At 44.3% G+C, this 18,847-nt stretch overlaps 1 protein-coding gene across 4 annotated transcripts; it reads right to left on the bottom strand.

Moving 5' to 3' along the window:
* Positions 1-7,015: 7,015 nt before the first annotated feature.
* LOC104456396 (nuclear exosome regulator NRDE2) lies at positions 7,016-17,626 on the bottom strand. Of its 4 annotated transcripts, none has more exons than XM_010071173.3 (10): positions 17,035-17,626; positions 15,729-16,491; positions 13,933-14,548; positions 13,603-13,774; positions 12,269-12,629; positions 11,518-11,628; positions 10,690-11,035; positions 9,758-9,983; positions 8,550-8,771; positions 7,016-7,920 (listed from the first exon to the last, which is right to left on the bottom strand). In XM_010071173.3, exons 1-10 carry the CDS (start codon positions 17,598-17,600, stop codon positions 7,767-7,769), a joined length of 3,537 nt encoding a protein of 1,178 aa, XP_010069475.2. In that variant the 5' UTR covers positions 17,601-17,626; the 3' UTR covers positions 7,016-7,766. The 4 variants fall into 4 exon arrangements, with proteins under 4 accessions (XP_010069475.2, XP_010069476.2, XP_039156299.1 ...); XM_010071174.3 differs by having other exon boundaries at positions 13,603-13,771; XM_039300365.1 differs by having other exon boundaries at positions 15,729-16,547; positions 17,035-17,164.
* Between the last annotated feature and the right edge of the window lie 1,221 nt (positions 17,627-18,847).

The raw sequence follows: 18,847 nt of genomic DNA, 5'->3' as shown, positions 1-18,847 counted from the left end.
TACGATATAAATGCGAGTAGCTGGTAGATGGCTATAAATGCCGGTAGTTGGTAGATGGGGAGGTGCAATCTCCACCGTTAGATCTAAGGGAGATCTACGGCTAGGGTTTGCCTTATACTTGTATATAAAGGGGTGTCCTCCCTCATTGTATTCTCATTCACAACATATATGAAAATCCAGAGCTTCTCTCTCATCAAGTGTTTCTCTCTCTAGAAGTTCGTTGTGAGTCGAGTGTGAAAGGCTGCTTAGGGGTAAAACCTTAAGGCCGCACGGGTGAACCGAGAGTTAATCGAGAGTTGATCGATCGGCCCATGATAAGTGGTATCAGAGCTGATTTGCGATCCAAGCGCAAGTGCAATGGCTGATCCACGATCTGATGAGGCGTTGGTCCTGGGTGAAGACGGCGCTGATCGTGGGCGGAACGCCGAGAAGGGCGGTGGCCGAGGGAAGAAAGCCCGTGGTGGTTCAAAAGAGCCTATGGGGGATCTTGCACAACGGATGGCGAAGCTAGAGCTGTTCGTCTCCGATGTCCAAGGATCGGTTGATGACCTGACCCAGACCGTGGACGGAGTCGACGCCGGAAGAGAGGAGCTGGTTGTGGAAGTGCAAGAGCTCAAGTCTAGCATGGGAGAGCTTCGCCATGAGTTTTTTGGGGACCCTACGGGAAGAACTCACACAATGGTACGAACCCTTGGAAGCTGCAATGGCGGCCATGCGCGCGGAGATTGCTGAGCTTACGGGTAAGCTCGCCGAAGCACAAGCTGCACGCGTGAACGGTGTCATCACGGTGCAAGGTCCACGGGTGGACACACCGAAGCCAAAGGAATTCCGGGGCTCGCGAGTGGCCAGGACGTGGACAACTTTTCTGTGGTACATGGAGCGATACTTCCGAGGCCATGGGAATCAACGACTTGACCAAACACGGGTAAACACGCATCTATGTACTTAGCGGATAGTGCTTTGTTGTGGTGGCGTCGTCGGTCAGACGATAGGTGCGGGAATCCTATCGCGACCTGGGTAGGCTTCGTCGAAGAGTTCCGACGGAACTATTTTCCCGCTTATGCGGAAGAGGAAGCTCGTGACGAGCTGAAACGTCTCGAGCAAAAAGGTGGTGTGCGCGACTACATCAAGCGGTTCTCGGAGTTGCTACTCCAAATCCCCTCGATGAATGAAGTTGAAGCGTTTCACCAGTTCATGGGTGGTCTCAAGCCATGGACGAAGCAAGAATTGAAGCGGTACAACGTGGGAGATCTCACTACGGCCATGACCGTAGCCGAGTCGCTCGTGGAGTACAAGGCGTCGCCTTCCACATCCCGACCGGACACCCGTCCAAGGGACAAAGGCACTGGTGGGGGAGATCGGGGTAGATTCAACAATCGCCCGACTGGAGCTAGACCGCCGAATGGTCCTCATCCTCACCGGGCTAATGCGGGACAAAACGGAGGTGGGCAAAGGAAGGTACGCTCGTATAGCTGTTTCTTTTGCGACGGTCCGCATATGGCGCGAGATTGCCCGAACAAAGCCAAGCCAAGTGGCTGCTCTTTGCAAAGAGGGCACGAGCCTAGGGAGGAAGCGCGGTTGGGATCGTTGCGCCTCCTTAGCACGATCAAGGCCAAGAAGGCCAAAGAACCTAAGGGTTTGATGTTCGCGGACGTGAAGATCGGAGTGACCACGGTGAGTGCGCTGGTGGACACGGGAGCATCCGACATCTTCATCTCGGAGGAGGCCGCGAAGAAACTTAACCTACGGGTTGAGAAGGGAACCGGTTGGCTCAAGACCGTGAACTCGAAGGAAGTCCCTGCGATCGGGGTTGCAAGGGATGTGGAGCTACACTTCGGGTCATGGAGAGGCAAGGAAACTCTAGAGGTAATTCCACTTGACGATTATGATCTTGTCATTGGAATTAAGTTCCTAGATAGAATCCATGCTGCTGTTGTTCCCTTTGCGGAATGTATATGCGTGTTGGACAAGGGTAGCCAATGCGTGATTCCGGTCCATCGTGAGTCGGAGCGTGATCGAAAGATGATCTCGGCCATCCGACTCACCAAAGGAGCAAGGAAGGGTGAGGTGACCTTCCTGGCGGCCTTGAAGATCGAAGACGGCAAGGGTGAAGGGGAGGAAGTCCCGATGGAAGCAACCCAAGTCCTCGACTCGTTCAAGGACGTCATGCCTTCGGAGCTACCGAAGAAGCTGCCACCCAAGAGGGAGGTAGATCACCGGATCGAGCTTGTGCCTGACGCTCGACCACCTGCCATGGCGCCTTACCGCATGGCACCACCCGAGTTGGAAGAACTAAGGAAACAACTCAAGGAGCTGCTCGATGCGGGCTACATACGGCCGTCCAAAGCCCCATTCGGTGCGCCGGTCCTATTCCAAAAAGAAGCACGATGGGTCACTCCGGATGTGCATCGACTACGGGCGCCGAACAAGGCGCGGTGAAGAACAAGTACCCGATCCCGCTCATTGCGGATCTCTTTGATCAACTTGGGGGAGCTCAATGGTTCACCAAGCTGGATCTCCGATCGGGATACTACCAAGTTCGGATCGCCGAGGGGGACGAGCCAAAGACGGCTTGCGTGACACGGTATGGATCCTACGAGTTCCTGGTGATGCCGTTCGGCTTGACCAACGCTCCGGCCACTTTCTGCACAATGATGAACAAGGTACTCCACCCTTTCCTAGATAGGTTTGTAGTGGTTTATCTAGACGACATTGTGATTTATAGCCGAACGTTGGGGGAGCATGTCGAACATTTAAGGCAAGTCTTCCAAGTCTTGCGCGAGAACGAGCTGTTTGTCAAGCGCGAGAAGTGTGCCTTTGCACAAAAAGAAGTCCCGTTCTTGGGGCACATTGTCGGAGGTGGACGTGTGCGGATGGACAAGGCGAAGATTCACTCGATCGTCGAATGGGAGCCGCCGACGAAGGTACCTGCGTTGAGGTCATTCTTGGGCCTCACCAACTACTACCGACGGTTCGTGCGGAGCTACTCGAGCATCACCGTGCCACTCACGGACCTACTGAAGAAGGAAAGGGCGTGGGAGTGGACGGATCGGTGCCAAGGGCCTTCGACCGATTGAAGACGCCATGACCGAGGAGCCGGTGTTGGCATTGCCCGACCACACCAAGCCGTACGAAGTGGAGACCGATGCATCGGACTACGCCATAGGAGGTGTCCTTATGCAAGATGGCCATCCGGTGGCGTTCGAGTCCCGAAAGCTGAACGATACCGAGCGACGGTATACCGTTCAAGAGAAGGACATGACCGCGGTGGTCCATTGCCTCCGGACGTGGAGACATTATCTCCTGGGATCAAAGTTCATTGTGAAGACGGACAACGTGGCCACGAGCTACTTCCAGACCCAAAAGAAGTTGAGTCCGAAGCAAGCCCGATGGCAGGATTTTCTGGCAGAGTTCGACTACACGCTAGAGTACAAACCAGGGAAGGCCAACTCTGTGGCAGACGCGTTGAGTCGAAGGATGGAGCTGATGAGCCACATGGTGAGTCGACCGAGCTGTCCTTGGGTCGACCGCATCAAAGAAGGGCTGGAACATGATCCAAGAGCCCAAGCTCTCATCGGGTATGCCAAGGAAGGTAAGACCCGACAGTTTTGGTGTGAGGACGAGCTCCTCTACACCAAGGGAAGGCGGCTTTACGTGCCCTTCCATGGGAAGCTGAGGAAGGAAATCTTGCGCGAGTGCCACGACTCGAAGTGGGCGGGTCATCCTGGGATCCACCGCACGCTGGCCCTCGTCGAAGATCGGTACTATTGGCCACAAATGCGCGACGACGTGGAGGCATATGTGAAGACTTGTCTGGTTTGCCAACAAGACAAGCTGGAGCAACGGTCGTCACCGGGTTTGCTGGAGCCACTTCCCGTCCCAACTCGTCCATGGGAAAGCATTTCCATGGACTTCATCATCAACCTACCGAAGTCCGAAGGGTGCCGGACTCTAATGGTGGTGGTCGATCGGTTCTCAAAGTATGCAACCTTTGTGCCTGCGACAAAGGATTGCCCGGCCGAGGAGGCGGCCAAACTGTTCATGAAGCACGTGGTGAAGTATTGGGGTGTGCCACGAACGATCGTGAGCGATCGGGACCCCCGCTTCACGGGACGTTTCTGGTCCGAGCTGTTCAAATTGCTGGGGTCGGAGTTGAACATGTCCACGAGCTTGCATCCCCAAACCGACGGTCAGACGGAGCGGGTCAATGCACTCTTGGAGATCTACCTCCGGCACTATGTGAGCACAACGCAAGTGAATTGGGCGAAGCTGATCGACGTAGCCCAGTTCTCCTACAATTTGCAACGGAGCGAGTCGACCGGCCAGAGTCCGTTCGAGGTTGCAACTGGACAACAACCGAACACCCCGAGCACTATTGCTTCGGGTTACCGGGGGAGTAGCCCGCCCGCGTACAAGTTCGCCAAAAACATGCAAGAAGAGGCGGACTTGGCCCGGGCATGTCTACAAAAGCCTCCAAACGCATGAAGAAATGGGCGGACAAGAAGCGACGGCACGTGGGTTCCAAGTTGGAGACCAAGTGCTGGCCAAGCTGCACGTGGTTCTTCGATACAAGGACGTGCACAAGGGGTTGATCCGTCGCTACGAAGGGCCATTTCGAGTGCTACAACGGGTTGGAAGAGTCGCATACAAGTTGGAGCTACCACCAAAGCTCAAGGTGCATCCGGTGTTCCATGTAAGTATGCTCAAACCCTTCCAAATTGATGAGGAAGACCCGGATCGAGGGGAGTCACATCGAGCGCCGCTCGGGGCAAAAACCTCATACGATCGAGAAGTCGAGAACATCTTGGCGGATCGAGTCATGCGGAAGAGATATTGCCCGGCCAAGCGCGAGTATCTGATCCGCTGGAAAGGTCTTCCGGAGAGCGAAGCTAGTTGGGAGCCCGAGGAGAGTCTTTGGCAATTCAAGAAAGCGATAGAAGATTTCCATGCCGAAGACGCGACGAGGGCGTCGCCCGAATAGGTGGGGGAGAATGTCACGGCCCGAAAGTTAGCATGTCCAAGAGGTTTCCATGGCACGGGCGTGACACGTGATGACCCTCGACCTATGTTCCCGAGATGTACAGTATTCTCCTAGGGGCGGGTGATACCGTATTTGTACGCATACGATATAAATGCGAGTAGCTGGTAGATGGCTATAAATGCCGGTAGTTGGTAGATGGGGAGGTGCAATCTCCACCGTTAGATCTAAGGGAGATCTACGGCTAGGGTTTGCCTTATACTTGTATATAAAGGGGTGTCCTCCCTCATTGTATTCTCATTTACAACATATATGAAAATCCAGAACTTCTCTCTCATCAAGTGTTTCTCTCTCTAGAAGTTCGTTGTGAGTCGAGTGTGAAAGGCTGCTTAGGGGTAAAACCTTAAGGCCGCACGGGTGAACCGAGAGTTGATCGAGAGTTGATCGATCGGCCCGTGACACATGCATGTGGTTGCTCTGTTCTTACTTCGCGTTGCGTATGTGAGAAGTAAAGAGAGACAGTGGGATCGTTCGTGTGTTTTTGCCGAGTTCCGGTTGCTCGTGGTTTTTGCTTTGCTTTTGCTGCTGTTTCGCCATGTTCATGATATCCTGATCTCATCTTGTTAAATAGACATGGTGAGTTTATATTAGCTCGTATACCCAGTGCACAATGTCTTCTAGTTTGCTGTAGTACGAGAAATCATTATGCCACGAACTTTCATCGAGTATGAAATAAGCAAATCGTTCTCTAAAACCAGGTTGCTAGTTTACGAGTAAAATCTTTCACTGATTAGTATCCATCAATCACCAGCAGTATACAGTTTTGACATCACTTGCATGAGCTGCTACTGAAGTTATTTTTGCGGGTTCTCGTGTTTTATGATAGTTAACAATTCAAGTTTCTTAAAGAGTTTTTTGGTTTGTCATGAAGATTTTACGTGTGGATTTCCTCCTTCAGAACACCATGATGACGTTGTAAATATGTGCTGGGTTTTGTCTACTTGTACTAACACCTTTCGTTTTATCTTCACTATTTCTGTCTTGCGTTCCCTGACAGAATCGAGTTCTATACTCAGGAAATCGTATTTTTCTGCCAGGATTTGGTATACAGCATGTCACTTGTGTCTGATGCCTCCCTTCACCAAAGAAGCATGTGATCCTCTGAGCATGCGATGTTCCTGATAGTCTTGCACATGTTACACTTCGCTGCTACTGCTATGAAGCTAATTATGCCGCCGTTTGCTGCGGTTAGTCGCTACAATAACGCGTCAAAGTCATCTATGCCCTTTCCCTCTTGTCGTGCAACCAGTCATTCGCAATTACGATCATAGTCTCCATCCGTATCCAACTCCACACGCCGTATTAATAGCTTCGACTTCCCCAATTTTCTATTGAATTTATTCTTTGCTTTATATAATAGTCAAAAAATTTCTGCATATGCACAAGCCAGAAACAAATTTAAGATTTGTTTATTGAAACAGCACATTAATTTAAGATTTGTTTATTGAAACAGCACATTGAAGCGCAGATGCTTGTTGAAGATTCAAGATTATGTGAAGGGACTTGATGCCATTAGAACAAGACCAGGATAAATGTTCCTCGTAACCTCACCGGTGTTTTATTTTTTGTTTCTAATTCAGATAGTTTTAAGCGACAAGAGCTAGCAGAAGGTGTTCAGTGGCACGGGTATCACCTGCTTCAATCCTGGTTCTTTCTCATATGACGGCACCTTTGTTGCCTTTCACCCTTGCACGCGAGAAGTTGATTTATCAGCCTTACCAGCATAAGAGATCCTAACAAAACGTTACTTCTCAGCCGACCACCTTCATCCGAGCACCGGAAAAGCTAAGTTGTTCATGGTGTACCATTTGTGGAAAATAACCAAGTCACTTATGTACAGGATTGTTAGGCTATGCAGAGAGTTTTTTGGCTACTGGCCATGCAGAGATTCAAAGATGTATTCATCATATTCTAGCCGAAGAATAAGTTTAACTTTTCTTTGGTTCATTTGTACCATCCTCCATATCATGACAGGCATTCAAGTGAATATTACCCGCTCCTTTTCACTAAATGCTTCTAAAATTGATGGCTTCATCATTAAGGGTTGGGGTATAGGAACTTTGCTCAGACAGTACTCTATTTGCCTTTTGCCCTCGTGTTGGGTCTCACAGTTCAGATATGCATTTGAAGTTCTGAACCCAAATGTAGCCACTCAGAAAATAAAATCAGCCAACGAATATGGCCACCTTGAGGTGGTGGCCATATTCCAAATATGCAAAATTCTCAATGTCTCTTCCCTGTGCTCCTAGGCCCTCTGTAACATGGTCTTTCATGGTTCGCCCCCTTCATGCGCCACCTGCATGATTCAGTATCAATCGAAATGCTCTGCAGAACTTAGCTGCACTTAGTCCGCAACCAGATGTTCAGTCTCCTGGACCAAAAACGGATCGTCAATCTGTTATGATGTCAACAGGAAACAGTTTCCATTATAGTGTGGTTGCATGTGTTGACAACAATCAGCAGTAACTACAAGCATCTGTCCTGAAAATGGAAGAGTAACCTTCATTAAGTGCGTATACTCTTTTGAACAACAGCTGGCGTAACTGGAATATCCTCTACAACAGAGCACATGCTTGATGCCCCCAACCTTCAGTTCTTCGCCCACCCCTTCTTTTGTCCGCCTTGTCTTCATTTTCTTCCTCACGTCACATCATCATTCATCCACCCAATTCACAAGAAAGAACATGAGAGATGCCACATGACTCCAGATTATGAAGCACGTATGACATCATGATACAATATCATCTTGCAAAAGGATCTCATAAATATCAGTCCGCAGATTTAATTCTTTATCCCTCATCACTTCTTGCAGATCAGATAGCTCTTTGGCACTCAGGGCGGAATTTAGTTTGAGAAAACCATCCAACCACAACTTTTTGGACCTATGAAGGAGTAAATGAAGCAAACAACAAATATATTAGGAATAATTACCGATATTTAACCATAATAGAATCACAGCAGCGGCTTTAGTGCTGTAAGGTTCACAATACAGTAAGAGGTAAAAACTGCATATTGATCGAGGTACATAGGTTTACTCATTCACATCTAATAGAATGCACACAATGAAGAAGTAAAATTAGCATGCAATGGTTGCTGTAGAGATTCCCGAGCAAACTCCATTTCATTAAATGAAAAATCACTTCCTTTAATTTTATATCAACCGAGCTATTTTTTATTTTAAGACTTTCTTTCACCATAAGATTCTTTGACCAAATTTTAGGCCAGAAATGAAACAATTACTCTCAACATGGAGCTGCTCAAAACCTCGCCCTATTGTACCCATATAGTTTTGAACCTCATTGCAACTTCTTTTGCATTGCCATAGTTTCCCTTTTTATTTTATTTTGGCAATGGCATTGCCTCTATAGTTAGTTGGCACATTTCCACCAAAATAAATTGGGAAGCGCAGAACCAGCAAATAGGGAGTGTCTCATCTGCTCCATCTAATCAATGTGCAAACTTTCCAAAACTAAGCATTACTTGTTCTTTGACTTAAGGTGAAAGCACTCACCATGGACAGGCATGAATGGCTCGAAAGAAAATACGCCTAGCTGCAGAAGGGTTTTGTGCTATATCAATCTCATATGCAATGTAGGAGCGCCACAATAATACAGACGTCCGCAAACTGTCATTTGCCAATGCCCTCTCAAACAAACCATGTATTCTGTGCCTGGAGCCACCTCTACCCATCTCAAATGCCAGAGCAAAAAGCCAAGCCACTACCGAAGGTCGCCTGGAAATATTCAAAGAGTTATCCTCCCAAAAAAGCTTAGGCAGACCATCAATCAAACTGTGGAACGAGAAAAAAAAGGCATGTGCACCAGAATGCTTAACAAAGAAGCTGCAAAACATACTTTGTTGTATATTGAAAGATATGATATCACTCGTGGCAGAAAAGAGACTTCTTCCTTTGGAGGTTGACAGGATACAAGAAGGAAGAGACCCTATGTCACCTTTAAAGAGAATTGTTTACACAATGATAAGGAGTAAAGACCAAGAGTTTCAATAGGATCACTCTATTTAAATCTATCACAGGAGCAAGCTGTTGTCCGACAGAGTAATGCAAAGAAACAAGGAGATTTTTCTTATAAACATATAGATGATTGATAAAATTACAGCAGTTCTAGGTTGAGTGATTCCTTCAATATCAGTCAACTCACTAGGTGAAGATGCTTCAAAAAGAGAACTACTAATTGGATTCAATTTGCTATCTCTCCTTAGTAGTTGATAAGAAGTGACAGCAACCACAGATACCCTAGGTGGATAGTGACAGTGACTGTCTTTGGTGGTTAAAAGAATATATGAGAATATATAAGCCAGTAACAGCGAAAGCTTTGGCATGAAATATTTGACCAGGCACCACAGGCACCCCACTGCCAACCCCAACCCCAACCCCAACCCCACCCCCCAAAAAAAAAATATATAATAATATATAATAATAATTCCCCAGTAAACTGAGGAGAAAAATCCATGATAATAAGATTCAGTTAGACAATATAAAGTTAAAGTTCAGTGTTTGGTGAGGATCCAAACAATTAACCCATTACTTTTCTTATGTAGACTTAATCTTCCACAAAGGGAAAGGCAATACAATTACACAACAGGGATGTTTGTGTGTGAGTGTGGGTGTGGGGGTGTGTGCACGCGCGTCTGTGTGTGTGTGTGTGAGTGTGAGAGAGAGAGAGATGGAAGATGACCAAGTAAAGGAAACATAATTACTTGTGACATAATTCATCAAATGTCCAGCGCAGCTTATTTGGTGATGTATAGAGATGGCTGATCTCTACTAGAGCACTGAAAAGTTCTGGACTGTATGGATATGTCTGCAATCCATGCAAAATGGAATCCCAAATTTTAGATAGACCCAACTGCCCATGATGTCTCTGCAGCATCTTCAGATAATAGTTAAACAGACATTCAAGCTGATAACTATTACTTCTTCTCTCTGGACAGAAGGAAAACGAATATCCTATTAACATATAAACTAAAATGAAAAACTAAAACACCATAAAAAGTCAAATCCAAGGATAGTACATGATAAACACAGTTGTGTTATGCCTAATTTCGAGCCAAAAAAGGTAGATATTTGTGCCTCCAACCTCTTACACAATTAACACCAAGAAAGGCTGCTTTCAATGCTTTGCATGCAGATAGATATATACATAAAGATGCCCGCACCCAAAGCCCATATCACAGAATTCTAGCTTCATCTTATCCAAAGCTTTTAAAAGTTGGCTTATTCAATACAGAGAGTCAACTGCTTCTGTCCATTGTTCAATAACATCAATGAGTGTAAACATGTAAATGCCTAAATATCATTCCCCACACTGGAACAGAACTTACTCATGAAATTCAATCATTATTGAGAATGTCCTTCACATACAATTACACAGATGCTCATGATCCCAAGAAATTATAAGCTCAGCAGCAATGAATATTTGGAAAAAGCTCTACTAAATAAATGAGACCGACCTTTTGGGCTACTGAAAAACCACTTTTCAATGCAGATAGTTTGTCAAACCATGTGGGCTCTATGTAACTTTTGTCTACACGTGGCACCCCCTTGTGTAGCTTTCATGTATATATTTTCCTTTTAATAACCCCAGAAAACGGCGCACGCGCGAGAGAGAGAGAGAGAGAGACTGAGTTACCTGGAAGCACCATTGAAAGAGCTTGATCTAAAACCTCTATACCTGTTGCCCATCCACTAGTCAACTCCTCAAACAAAGCAGCTGAACACACAAGAGCAACAGACTCATCGTTAACAGAACCACGTGACCATGCTGAATTTACCATTCTCAATCTCTCTCTGAACCCCTGGCGCGCTCTGAGCAGTTGCATCTGCGATGGTTGGCATTTGAATGAGCTGTATGCTACACCACTCCCTAGGCAACACAAAATATGCATTGTGCGGAGTAGTGACTCTTGGTCATGATTGCTGGAAAGCTCTACTTCAGCATACCATAAATATAACAGTGGAGCAACAGACTGTCGTTCCTGATCAAAAGCAGGTGAAAATTAATGGCAAATAGTAATTCATGTACCATTTTCTTCAGATAAATAATTCATGCACAAAGAGAATGAAAATCCTTTCATGGAGCTTCTAGCAATTCCAACAACAGAATTAGAGACATGCTTCTACCAGAAAGTCAGGCATTAGATTACCCACCCAAAAAAAAAAAGGAAAAGGAAAAGAAAAGAGGCAAAATTGCAAGACTCGTTTTACAGACAGGATGGCCAATCAGCCCTGGACAATACACTTCAGAATATTAATAAAATTCCAAAGCTTTTCACTCGCATGACCAAGGTGTAAGACAAGTTATGCTCTCAATTTTAATTAGACACAATGTTCAGAAGACCAATAGAACGACTTTCTGATGTGAAAACATGAGTCAAGCTGTTTATTTGGGAACTAGATCTGATACTATGGAAAACTTCAAAAACCATTGGAAGGATGTCTAATGAAATTGAAACCTTACCGGAGGAAGCACTTCAGCAGATGACAATGCCATGTCAAACACTTTTCTTGCAAGATCAATATTCCCAGCAACAGCTTCTCTCTGTGCATAAACTCCGCAGAGTAATATATCCTACGAGACCAACAAAGCCAAACAGTAACACTGTAAATGCAGTCTTAGGTCAAACCATGAAAATATAAATAGACATACATAGTGTGGAGAATTTTCTATTCCAACTTTTACTGTAGATGAGTGGCTTCATAAGAACAGTGTGCACAAAGATATCAGGTTCACAAGCCATTAGACATGTAAAGCCAATATTAATTTTCATATTCAAAAACCTTCCTCTTTTCTGACAAAAGTACTTGAAAAAGATATTTATGCACAATTTCTTATTACATAAAATGCCTGTCTACAGGGATTTCAAAAGTCCTAAGACCACTAATCTTGCACCATCAAGATCTCCTTTAGATTTATTTTTCTTCTCAACAAGTCAAGTTTTCCAAACATTCCAAATAAAGCAAGGCTGCTGATCTCTACATAAAAATCGCTTTTTTCCATCCCCATCCCAAGGTTTGAGGTTCAAAACACTTAATTATCCCCTTCCAAATAAGGGAGATGCCACAGACACAGCAACTGCTGAGAGATGATACTCATAAATTGCTTAGGAAAAAACATGTAATGAGTCTATCCTCTCTTCTCTATTCAGTTCAATATCTACTCTTGATTAGTGCATTATCAAAAGCATCTCAATGTACACCAGAATTAATACCTGACGATCCCTTTTTAAGAGGCTCTTTGCAAGTACACGACATGGTGCTCCAGAATAGCTAAGAGAATTCATTTTTGTAACTGAAAGCTCTTCAGCAATGAGTGCTGCTTCTTCCAGGAAATAGTTTCTTGGAAAAGCAGTGAGACAAAGTAGGATAGCATTGCGCAAAAAAGTCATCATGGGGCCCTTTTCAGAAATGTCATTCTCGCAGCTCAAAAGGAATTCTATACTGCAACTGTTTGAAGTACCATCCACTTTCTTTAATGTATCATGGACTCTTCTAAACCAATGTAATAAAGCATCAGGCAATTCTTCAAGGCTCAGGATTTTCTCCAACCAGCTTGAGTTGTTCGTACAAATCCTAAGACAAAGCCAGTATCATTATGAAGTGACCACATAATGAATACATGCAAAGGTGCTATATCTCATCCAAATGTAGGGCAAAGACAAAAGATGATCGACCCAGTATCAGTATACCACCCAAAATTAGGCAAAGAACTTGAATTTGAGTTAAAAGAACTAGAGATCAGCACATGTTCAAGATGCCACATATATCAAATTCCTAGTGAAGTACGAAAAGGTAATCATGTTTTAACAAAAAAGTCCATGATTCTACATTGTAATCAACCGGTTGGTATGAGCTTATGTATTAGAAGGATGTTTCCACTAATAAAAAAGCCAGTTCAACTAAAGAATCATCTTCCATTCAATTGCTTATGGATCCAATTAAAAATGTATTAAGGCATCTCAGAAATACAAAATCTAGCATCCTCAGAAAACCAGACTTCAACTATGTTATAATCAGATACAGTGAAATAAATTTCACCATGATCCCCACTTTTCTTAACTGTGAACAGAGTTACATCTGTCACTATAATCAGTTAACATCTGGAGCACTTGCTGCCTAAACTTACCGATGTCTCTGTTTCGATATCTAATACAGCCAAACCAGTTACACATCAAACAACTCCCAAGAATTTCAATGGATGCAATGAAGATCATCCGAGCTTCCTGCATGTGGATTGATAGACTACTGCCCAATCTCTAATCACATGGGAGCTCCTAAAAGTTCTTAAGCATCCTCTGAATGTGAAATACTGAACTGGTTAAAAAATGCCTAGGGTTGTGCTGAAGTGAACATGAGATTTCCAAATATGATCCAAATGACCAACCACGAGCAATCATCTAGTTCAACACATATTCATAATGACTAAAGTTGACAGTAAACTACGTATCACTCAATATCATTGTCATTACGAGATATGAAATATGATGCACTTTAATGCAAAGAGGAGGACAAAACTTTCATGCATCTGTAATTTAGTGCAACCTACCTCTCAGATACCTTTCCACCAAAAAATTCAACAAACTGGGTCACTAAAAACAATCGGCTCTCTTCTGAGCACAGTGAGAACAAGTATTCACAAACATCCTCATACAGAATGACCCCAAAAAGATCTTCATCCTCTTCTTTGTCACTGTCCTCATTAGTACTAGACTTCCCTGCTGTATCAAAGTAAAACTACTTTTAGTACCACATGGAGGAAAAAAACTAAAGCATGAAATCTTGCTCCTGCTAGAGCAGAACCTAGCATCTAAACTGGAAAAAAAAAATAGCTAAAACTGACACACACAGAGAGAGAGAGAGAGAGAGAGAGAGAGACCTGATTTTGCATGTACAGGCATCCAGTGAATGCAATCTCTTGAGGACTCTTCTACCGACCATCTAGTCCAAGTGGAAACGTCTTTGACGTTGTCACTGGGACCGGTGTCGATATCAATTCCTAGCATCTTTAACAAAGTTTCAGTGTCATCTTCCTGGTTTGTGTCCTCAGGCTCGCCATCCTCCTCAACATCCTCAACAGCAGCATCAGGAACCCCTTCTGATGGTTTATCAGTTTCCCCGTGCTTGGACAGTGGTTCAAACCATCCTGTCCAACCTCCCTTTTCCTCATCTTGCGAGGTCTCCTCCTTGATTATCCTCTGCCTATCTTCCTCCTCCTTTTCCAGCCATGTGGACCAACCAACTGCCCCTTCTTCTCCAACTCTTGCAGCACCACTGCTCCAAAAATGCTCAAAGAGCCTTTGCTTACTGTTCTCAGTCAGGCGTAAAGAAGGACAGAACAAACTAAACTCAATTTGAGCCTGGAACAAAGCAGTAGCTAGTTCGCGGTAACCAGCCTGCCACTCAAACCTGCAAAGGCTGATAAAAACCTCAACAAGTCCAAGTTCCAGATGTTCAACAGTGGGATCAAGAGAAGCATCAGATATCTGGGAAACCTGCAAGAAATAGACGAAGTACCAAACAAGTTTAGCAGGAGTTTTCAGAGACCCTAGCATCAAATAATATCCGACACATCTGTTGCCCAAAGAGATGACCATAAGTCTTACAGATTTTGACCTTTGACTACAATGCATGGTAGGGTGGAACTGTTTTGTATAGAGCTAAAAGTTTGATTTAATAATGTTGGTGTAGCATTATCAGGTGATCTTTTGATGGTGCAAGATTATAAAGCACTCTTTATTCTCTCTCCTCCTGCATTTTTTAGTTTTCTTTCTATCAAGTGAGAGCCAACCAAAAGCCACATTCATTACAAAGTATGTTGCCGTCTTGCAAACAAGTACGTCAGCAAATCAAATCAAACAAGAAAAACAGGTCTATCTTTGTTGTTACAGTTAATGAGAACACCAGTGATGACTTTTTTAATGACCAGTCTACATAACCAAGGCCATGCAAAAGCGAAATTTTCACTGCGTGAAGTCAAATTCTAGTTTTTCCTTGTGTCTTTCCCATCACAGGAATTTGTTAGATCTACCTAATAAAAGAAAACAGGAAATTGCTAACTAATCAAGGCTTTGCCAAACTATCATCTTATGTAATAACATCATTCCCTCAGATAATAGTTTTAGCTTACTGAGTACAAACCTTGATACTCAACTTCCGTTCTTTTAATTGTTGGATTATGTATACTTAGAATCTCCCAAACAACAAAAACATTAAAAGTACCCAAATAACATATCTTTTCTTGGTTTTTATTTCTTTCAATCTAATTCATAGGCTTGTATTTCTTTGAAGAAAACCCTGCTGGCATACCTCTTAATGGTTTTTCAGTACCATTGAATCTAGATATCCAAAATCACAGATTCATGAATTTATTTCACAGAACAAAAAAATTTATAACCAAGATGTTTGGAACTACGGTGTCATTTTTTTCATTATGGCTAAAGGCTTCCTTCATTGGAGGCTGATACTTAAAAGGTTCACGCACAAGCTTCGAAGTGTATGTGCTTGTGAACATCACAAGACTTCAGAAGGGAAATAAGGAGCATCAATATTAGTTCCATAACATTAGCCTATTTGATTTAGTGAAAACCCAAGTTATTCAGCACTATATTAATCCACAGTATACTAAAGCCAGTTACAGGGCCGGAGAAATGTTATGTGTAACAAAAAGAGAACCTGCCTAAGCTGCTTGCTGCATGCTGAAGATAGCGCTTGAATTGCATGTGAATACATCTTCCTCACGTCAGAAACCTTGAACCTGGAAAATTCCCCCTTAAGTATACGTAAAAACTCTCTCCACAAATTGGAACTACTTGAATGCTGTACAAGTATCTTCTCCCATCTTCCAAGGAGCACATCGCTGCTATCTCTGCTCTGATAAGCCTTGAGGAGACAAAGCAACAGTTCTTCATTATCTGGGTTAAGCTCTGCTGCTTTCTCCAGTATACCAATCTTCTTTTCTAGAGTTTGCAAGCGAGCACCTTTCTGTGGCTGCCTACTTGCCACCTTGTCTTGAAATTCAGCAAACTCTAGCCAAGCTTTGTCATTGTAGGGATTCTCTCGAGTCCTCCTATTAAACTCCCGCGTCTTGCGAAGCACCTCATCTTCCCAAGATTCCTCAACCATAAAAGTTTCAACGCCTGAACCACCATCCTTACTGTCCCCCGAAGTTTTGGGCTCCAACAAAGCAATGAAATCTCCTGGGGGGTCAGAAGTGGATTTCCTTGGTGCCAAAATACGCGAGCGTTTAAAATTTCTATGGCGTTCCAAGGCTGAATGCTTTGGAGACCAATATCTTCCAGCAGACTTTAGTTTACTATCCAGGGCATCTACATCACCATCTGCATCCAGAATTGAACCCTTCTGTTGATACAACCTTCTAAACTCAATGCCGATAGCCTTCTCAGGATTTAAAAGTCTGTGGCGAGCCACGTCCATTCTGCAAATAGTGCGACCATTCAAGATGGCTTTATGCAAGTAACTGAAGGTATTGTTCTGTTTGAATTATTACACAAAAGTAAGCTTAGACTCAGCGCATTGAATTACAATGCTTCACACTATTTATGATACTTTTTACCATTTCTTCAGAAGAAAGGATCAGCTGAAAGCATTCGGCGGAAACCTAACGCACCTATTTCTGAATCAGTATAAAATCCATGCACGAAAATTATCAAGGGGAACGAGAGGAAATCGCATGCTCCAATGGGAATACAAAAAATAGACGTGGCTGCATATCTAGGAAACGAACTCTTGTATCGAGCAAACATCGCATTACTACTCGTTTTCATACGTATTACCCACCAGGACTCTATAAGACAGCGGAAATTCTAGTTTCCTAAATTCAAGCATAAAATTCTGATTCCAACAAATGACTGTACTCAAAGGAGCTGAGCTACTGCAGAAAATCGACTTCTACAAACAAATTCATCTCCATTCCAAAGAATACGGATATCGCGTGGACGGAAAGAAACCGAGTGCGTACCTGTAGATGGATCCGAAAGCCAAATTATCGCGGTCCCCGCGAGAATCGAAGTAATAATCTTTGGCAGGCTTGACAGCCGAACCAGCCCATGCCCTCACATCCGACTTCCTCGAGCCGAAGTCACCTGCCCCATCGTCTCCTCTCTCTCTCGATCTCCTCCTCCTGCGCTTGCTCTTCTTCTTCCTCCTCCTGCTCTCGCCCTTCGAATCTCCGCCGGACTCGGACGACTCCAATAGGTCGTAGGAAGTCCCGGCAGCGGGCAAGCCGCCCTTCCGTTCCCTCCCTCCTCCGTCCTCCGATTCCGAATCCGACAGCGGAGAAACGGGCCGGTCGTGGACGGCGGAGGCGGCGGCGGCGGCGGCTTCGTTTATGGCGGCGAAGTCGACGGCGAAGCTGGAGTTGGAGAGCCACTGCGGGGCGCACGGGGCGACGGCCGCCGGGGCGCCGGACAGGGGGAAGAGAGAGGGCGCGGTGGTTCCGGGCTCTTCCCGTCGGTGTGGCGATTCCGGTGCGCCCGTCTCGCCGGCCATGGCGGTTGCCGCTGCTTCGTCTGCTTCGCTCTCCATCGGAATGTCGAAGCTCGAGCGCTTTCGTGATGGCCGATCGCGGTAATAGTTGGGCTGGATATGGCGAGTGGGTCCGTTTTTATAAACTGGGCCGTAGCCCTTTTTGGAGCGGGTTTGGACCGTGGATCTAGTTTTGGGCTTTTTAATAGGCCCGGCCCAATGGACGAAGGATGGGGGCCGGGAGTGGTAATTGGATTCGGGTCGGACTCCTGCATCGTGCCCGAATTGCTCATGGTACACTAGTGTTTTTTTTTTCTTTTGGTCGTAATAGTACACTCATATCACATGTCACATCACTTATTTGCAGGCGACGTGTGTGCATACGTCACGCAATGTTTCCGCAATTTTACTGAATTAATCTCTAATGAGTAATTTCATAATTTAGCCTTCGTTTCGATCACTCAAAACATCTTCACTCTTTCGTACCAAATTCCAAATAAGCCTGGCAAGTCAAAGTAAAATGACTTAAAAGCACGACAAATTGGTGAAAAATGATTATTCATTGTATAAAAAAAGCACAGTAACATATGTTGACACATTTAATCATAAAATAGCTTGAATGCAAAAATCATGTAAAAATTTGAATAAACTCGAAGATCTGAAATAATTCCTCCGATCAAAATTAAATTCACAACCGTTATGTTTTATGTTATGTTTGGAGAGACCGTAAGGAAAGGAAATGGGAAGAAAAATACATGAAATTTATAAATTTTCCCTCCCTTTTCTTTTCAAAAAGGATTTCGAAATTTTTTGCTTAATCTTTCATTCTCTTTGCTTTCTTATTATCCCAAATGGGGCATTAAGGCCCAAAAGTCGTACCCTTGCATTCTTAATCCAAATCTTATTTTAGGCCTCGAGCAGATAATTTAATAGTAGGATACTTTTTGCGAAATGTACCTTCATAAAGATTTAAATAGATTTTGCACCACGGTAAAATATATATATATAATTATTAATTGTAATAGTGTTAGAACTCTAGATTTAACAGGATAGGTCTTGAATTGAATAATATTACAATAAACCAATCAAAAGACGAGCAATACATGTCCATTTTCTTGTCGCCGTTGTCCATGTTAAAAATACTTCCATACCATGAAATCACATGAACTCCAAATTAAAATTGCTTTGTTTAAACCCTAAAACGTAAAATATCGGGGTATTCCCTCATGGGTTGAGAATAAAAAATTACACTTGAGAATTAGGGGGCCTTTTAAGTGAGAATGGTAGACTTCACCGCATCTCGCAAT

Source organism: Eucalyptus grandis, chromosome 8 (assembly GCF_016545825.1).
Source record: "Eucalyptus grandis isolate ANBG69807.140 chromosome 8, ASM1654582v1, whole genome shotgun sequence".
NCBI classification, from domain to species: Eukaryota; Viridiplantae; Streptophyta; class Magnoliopsida; order Myrtales; family Myrtaceae; genus Eucalyptus; species Eucalyptus grandis.
This window is presented reverse-complemented; position numbering and strand designations above follow the sequence as displayed.

Bases quoted from the DNA above. Each gene is read 5' to 3' on its own strand.
- LOC104456396 (XM_010071173.3), bottom strand. From the start codon at position 17,600: ATGGAGAGCGAAGCAGACGAAGCAGCGGCAACCGCCATGGCCGGCGAG. The intron at 9,984-10,689 runs GTAACTCAGTCT...CCTTCTGTCCAG, and splicing joins TCTTTCAATGGTGCTTCCAG to AGAGAAGAAGTAATAGTTAT. The intron at 8,772-9,757 runs GTAATTATGTTT...GAATATTTCCAG, and splicing joins TTTGATGAATTATGTCACAA to GCGACCTTCGGTAGTGGCTT.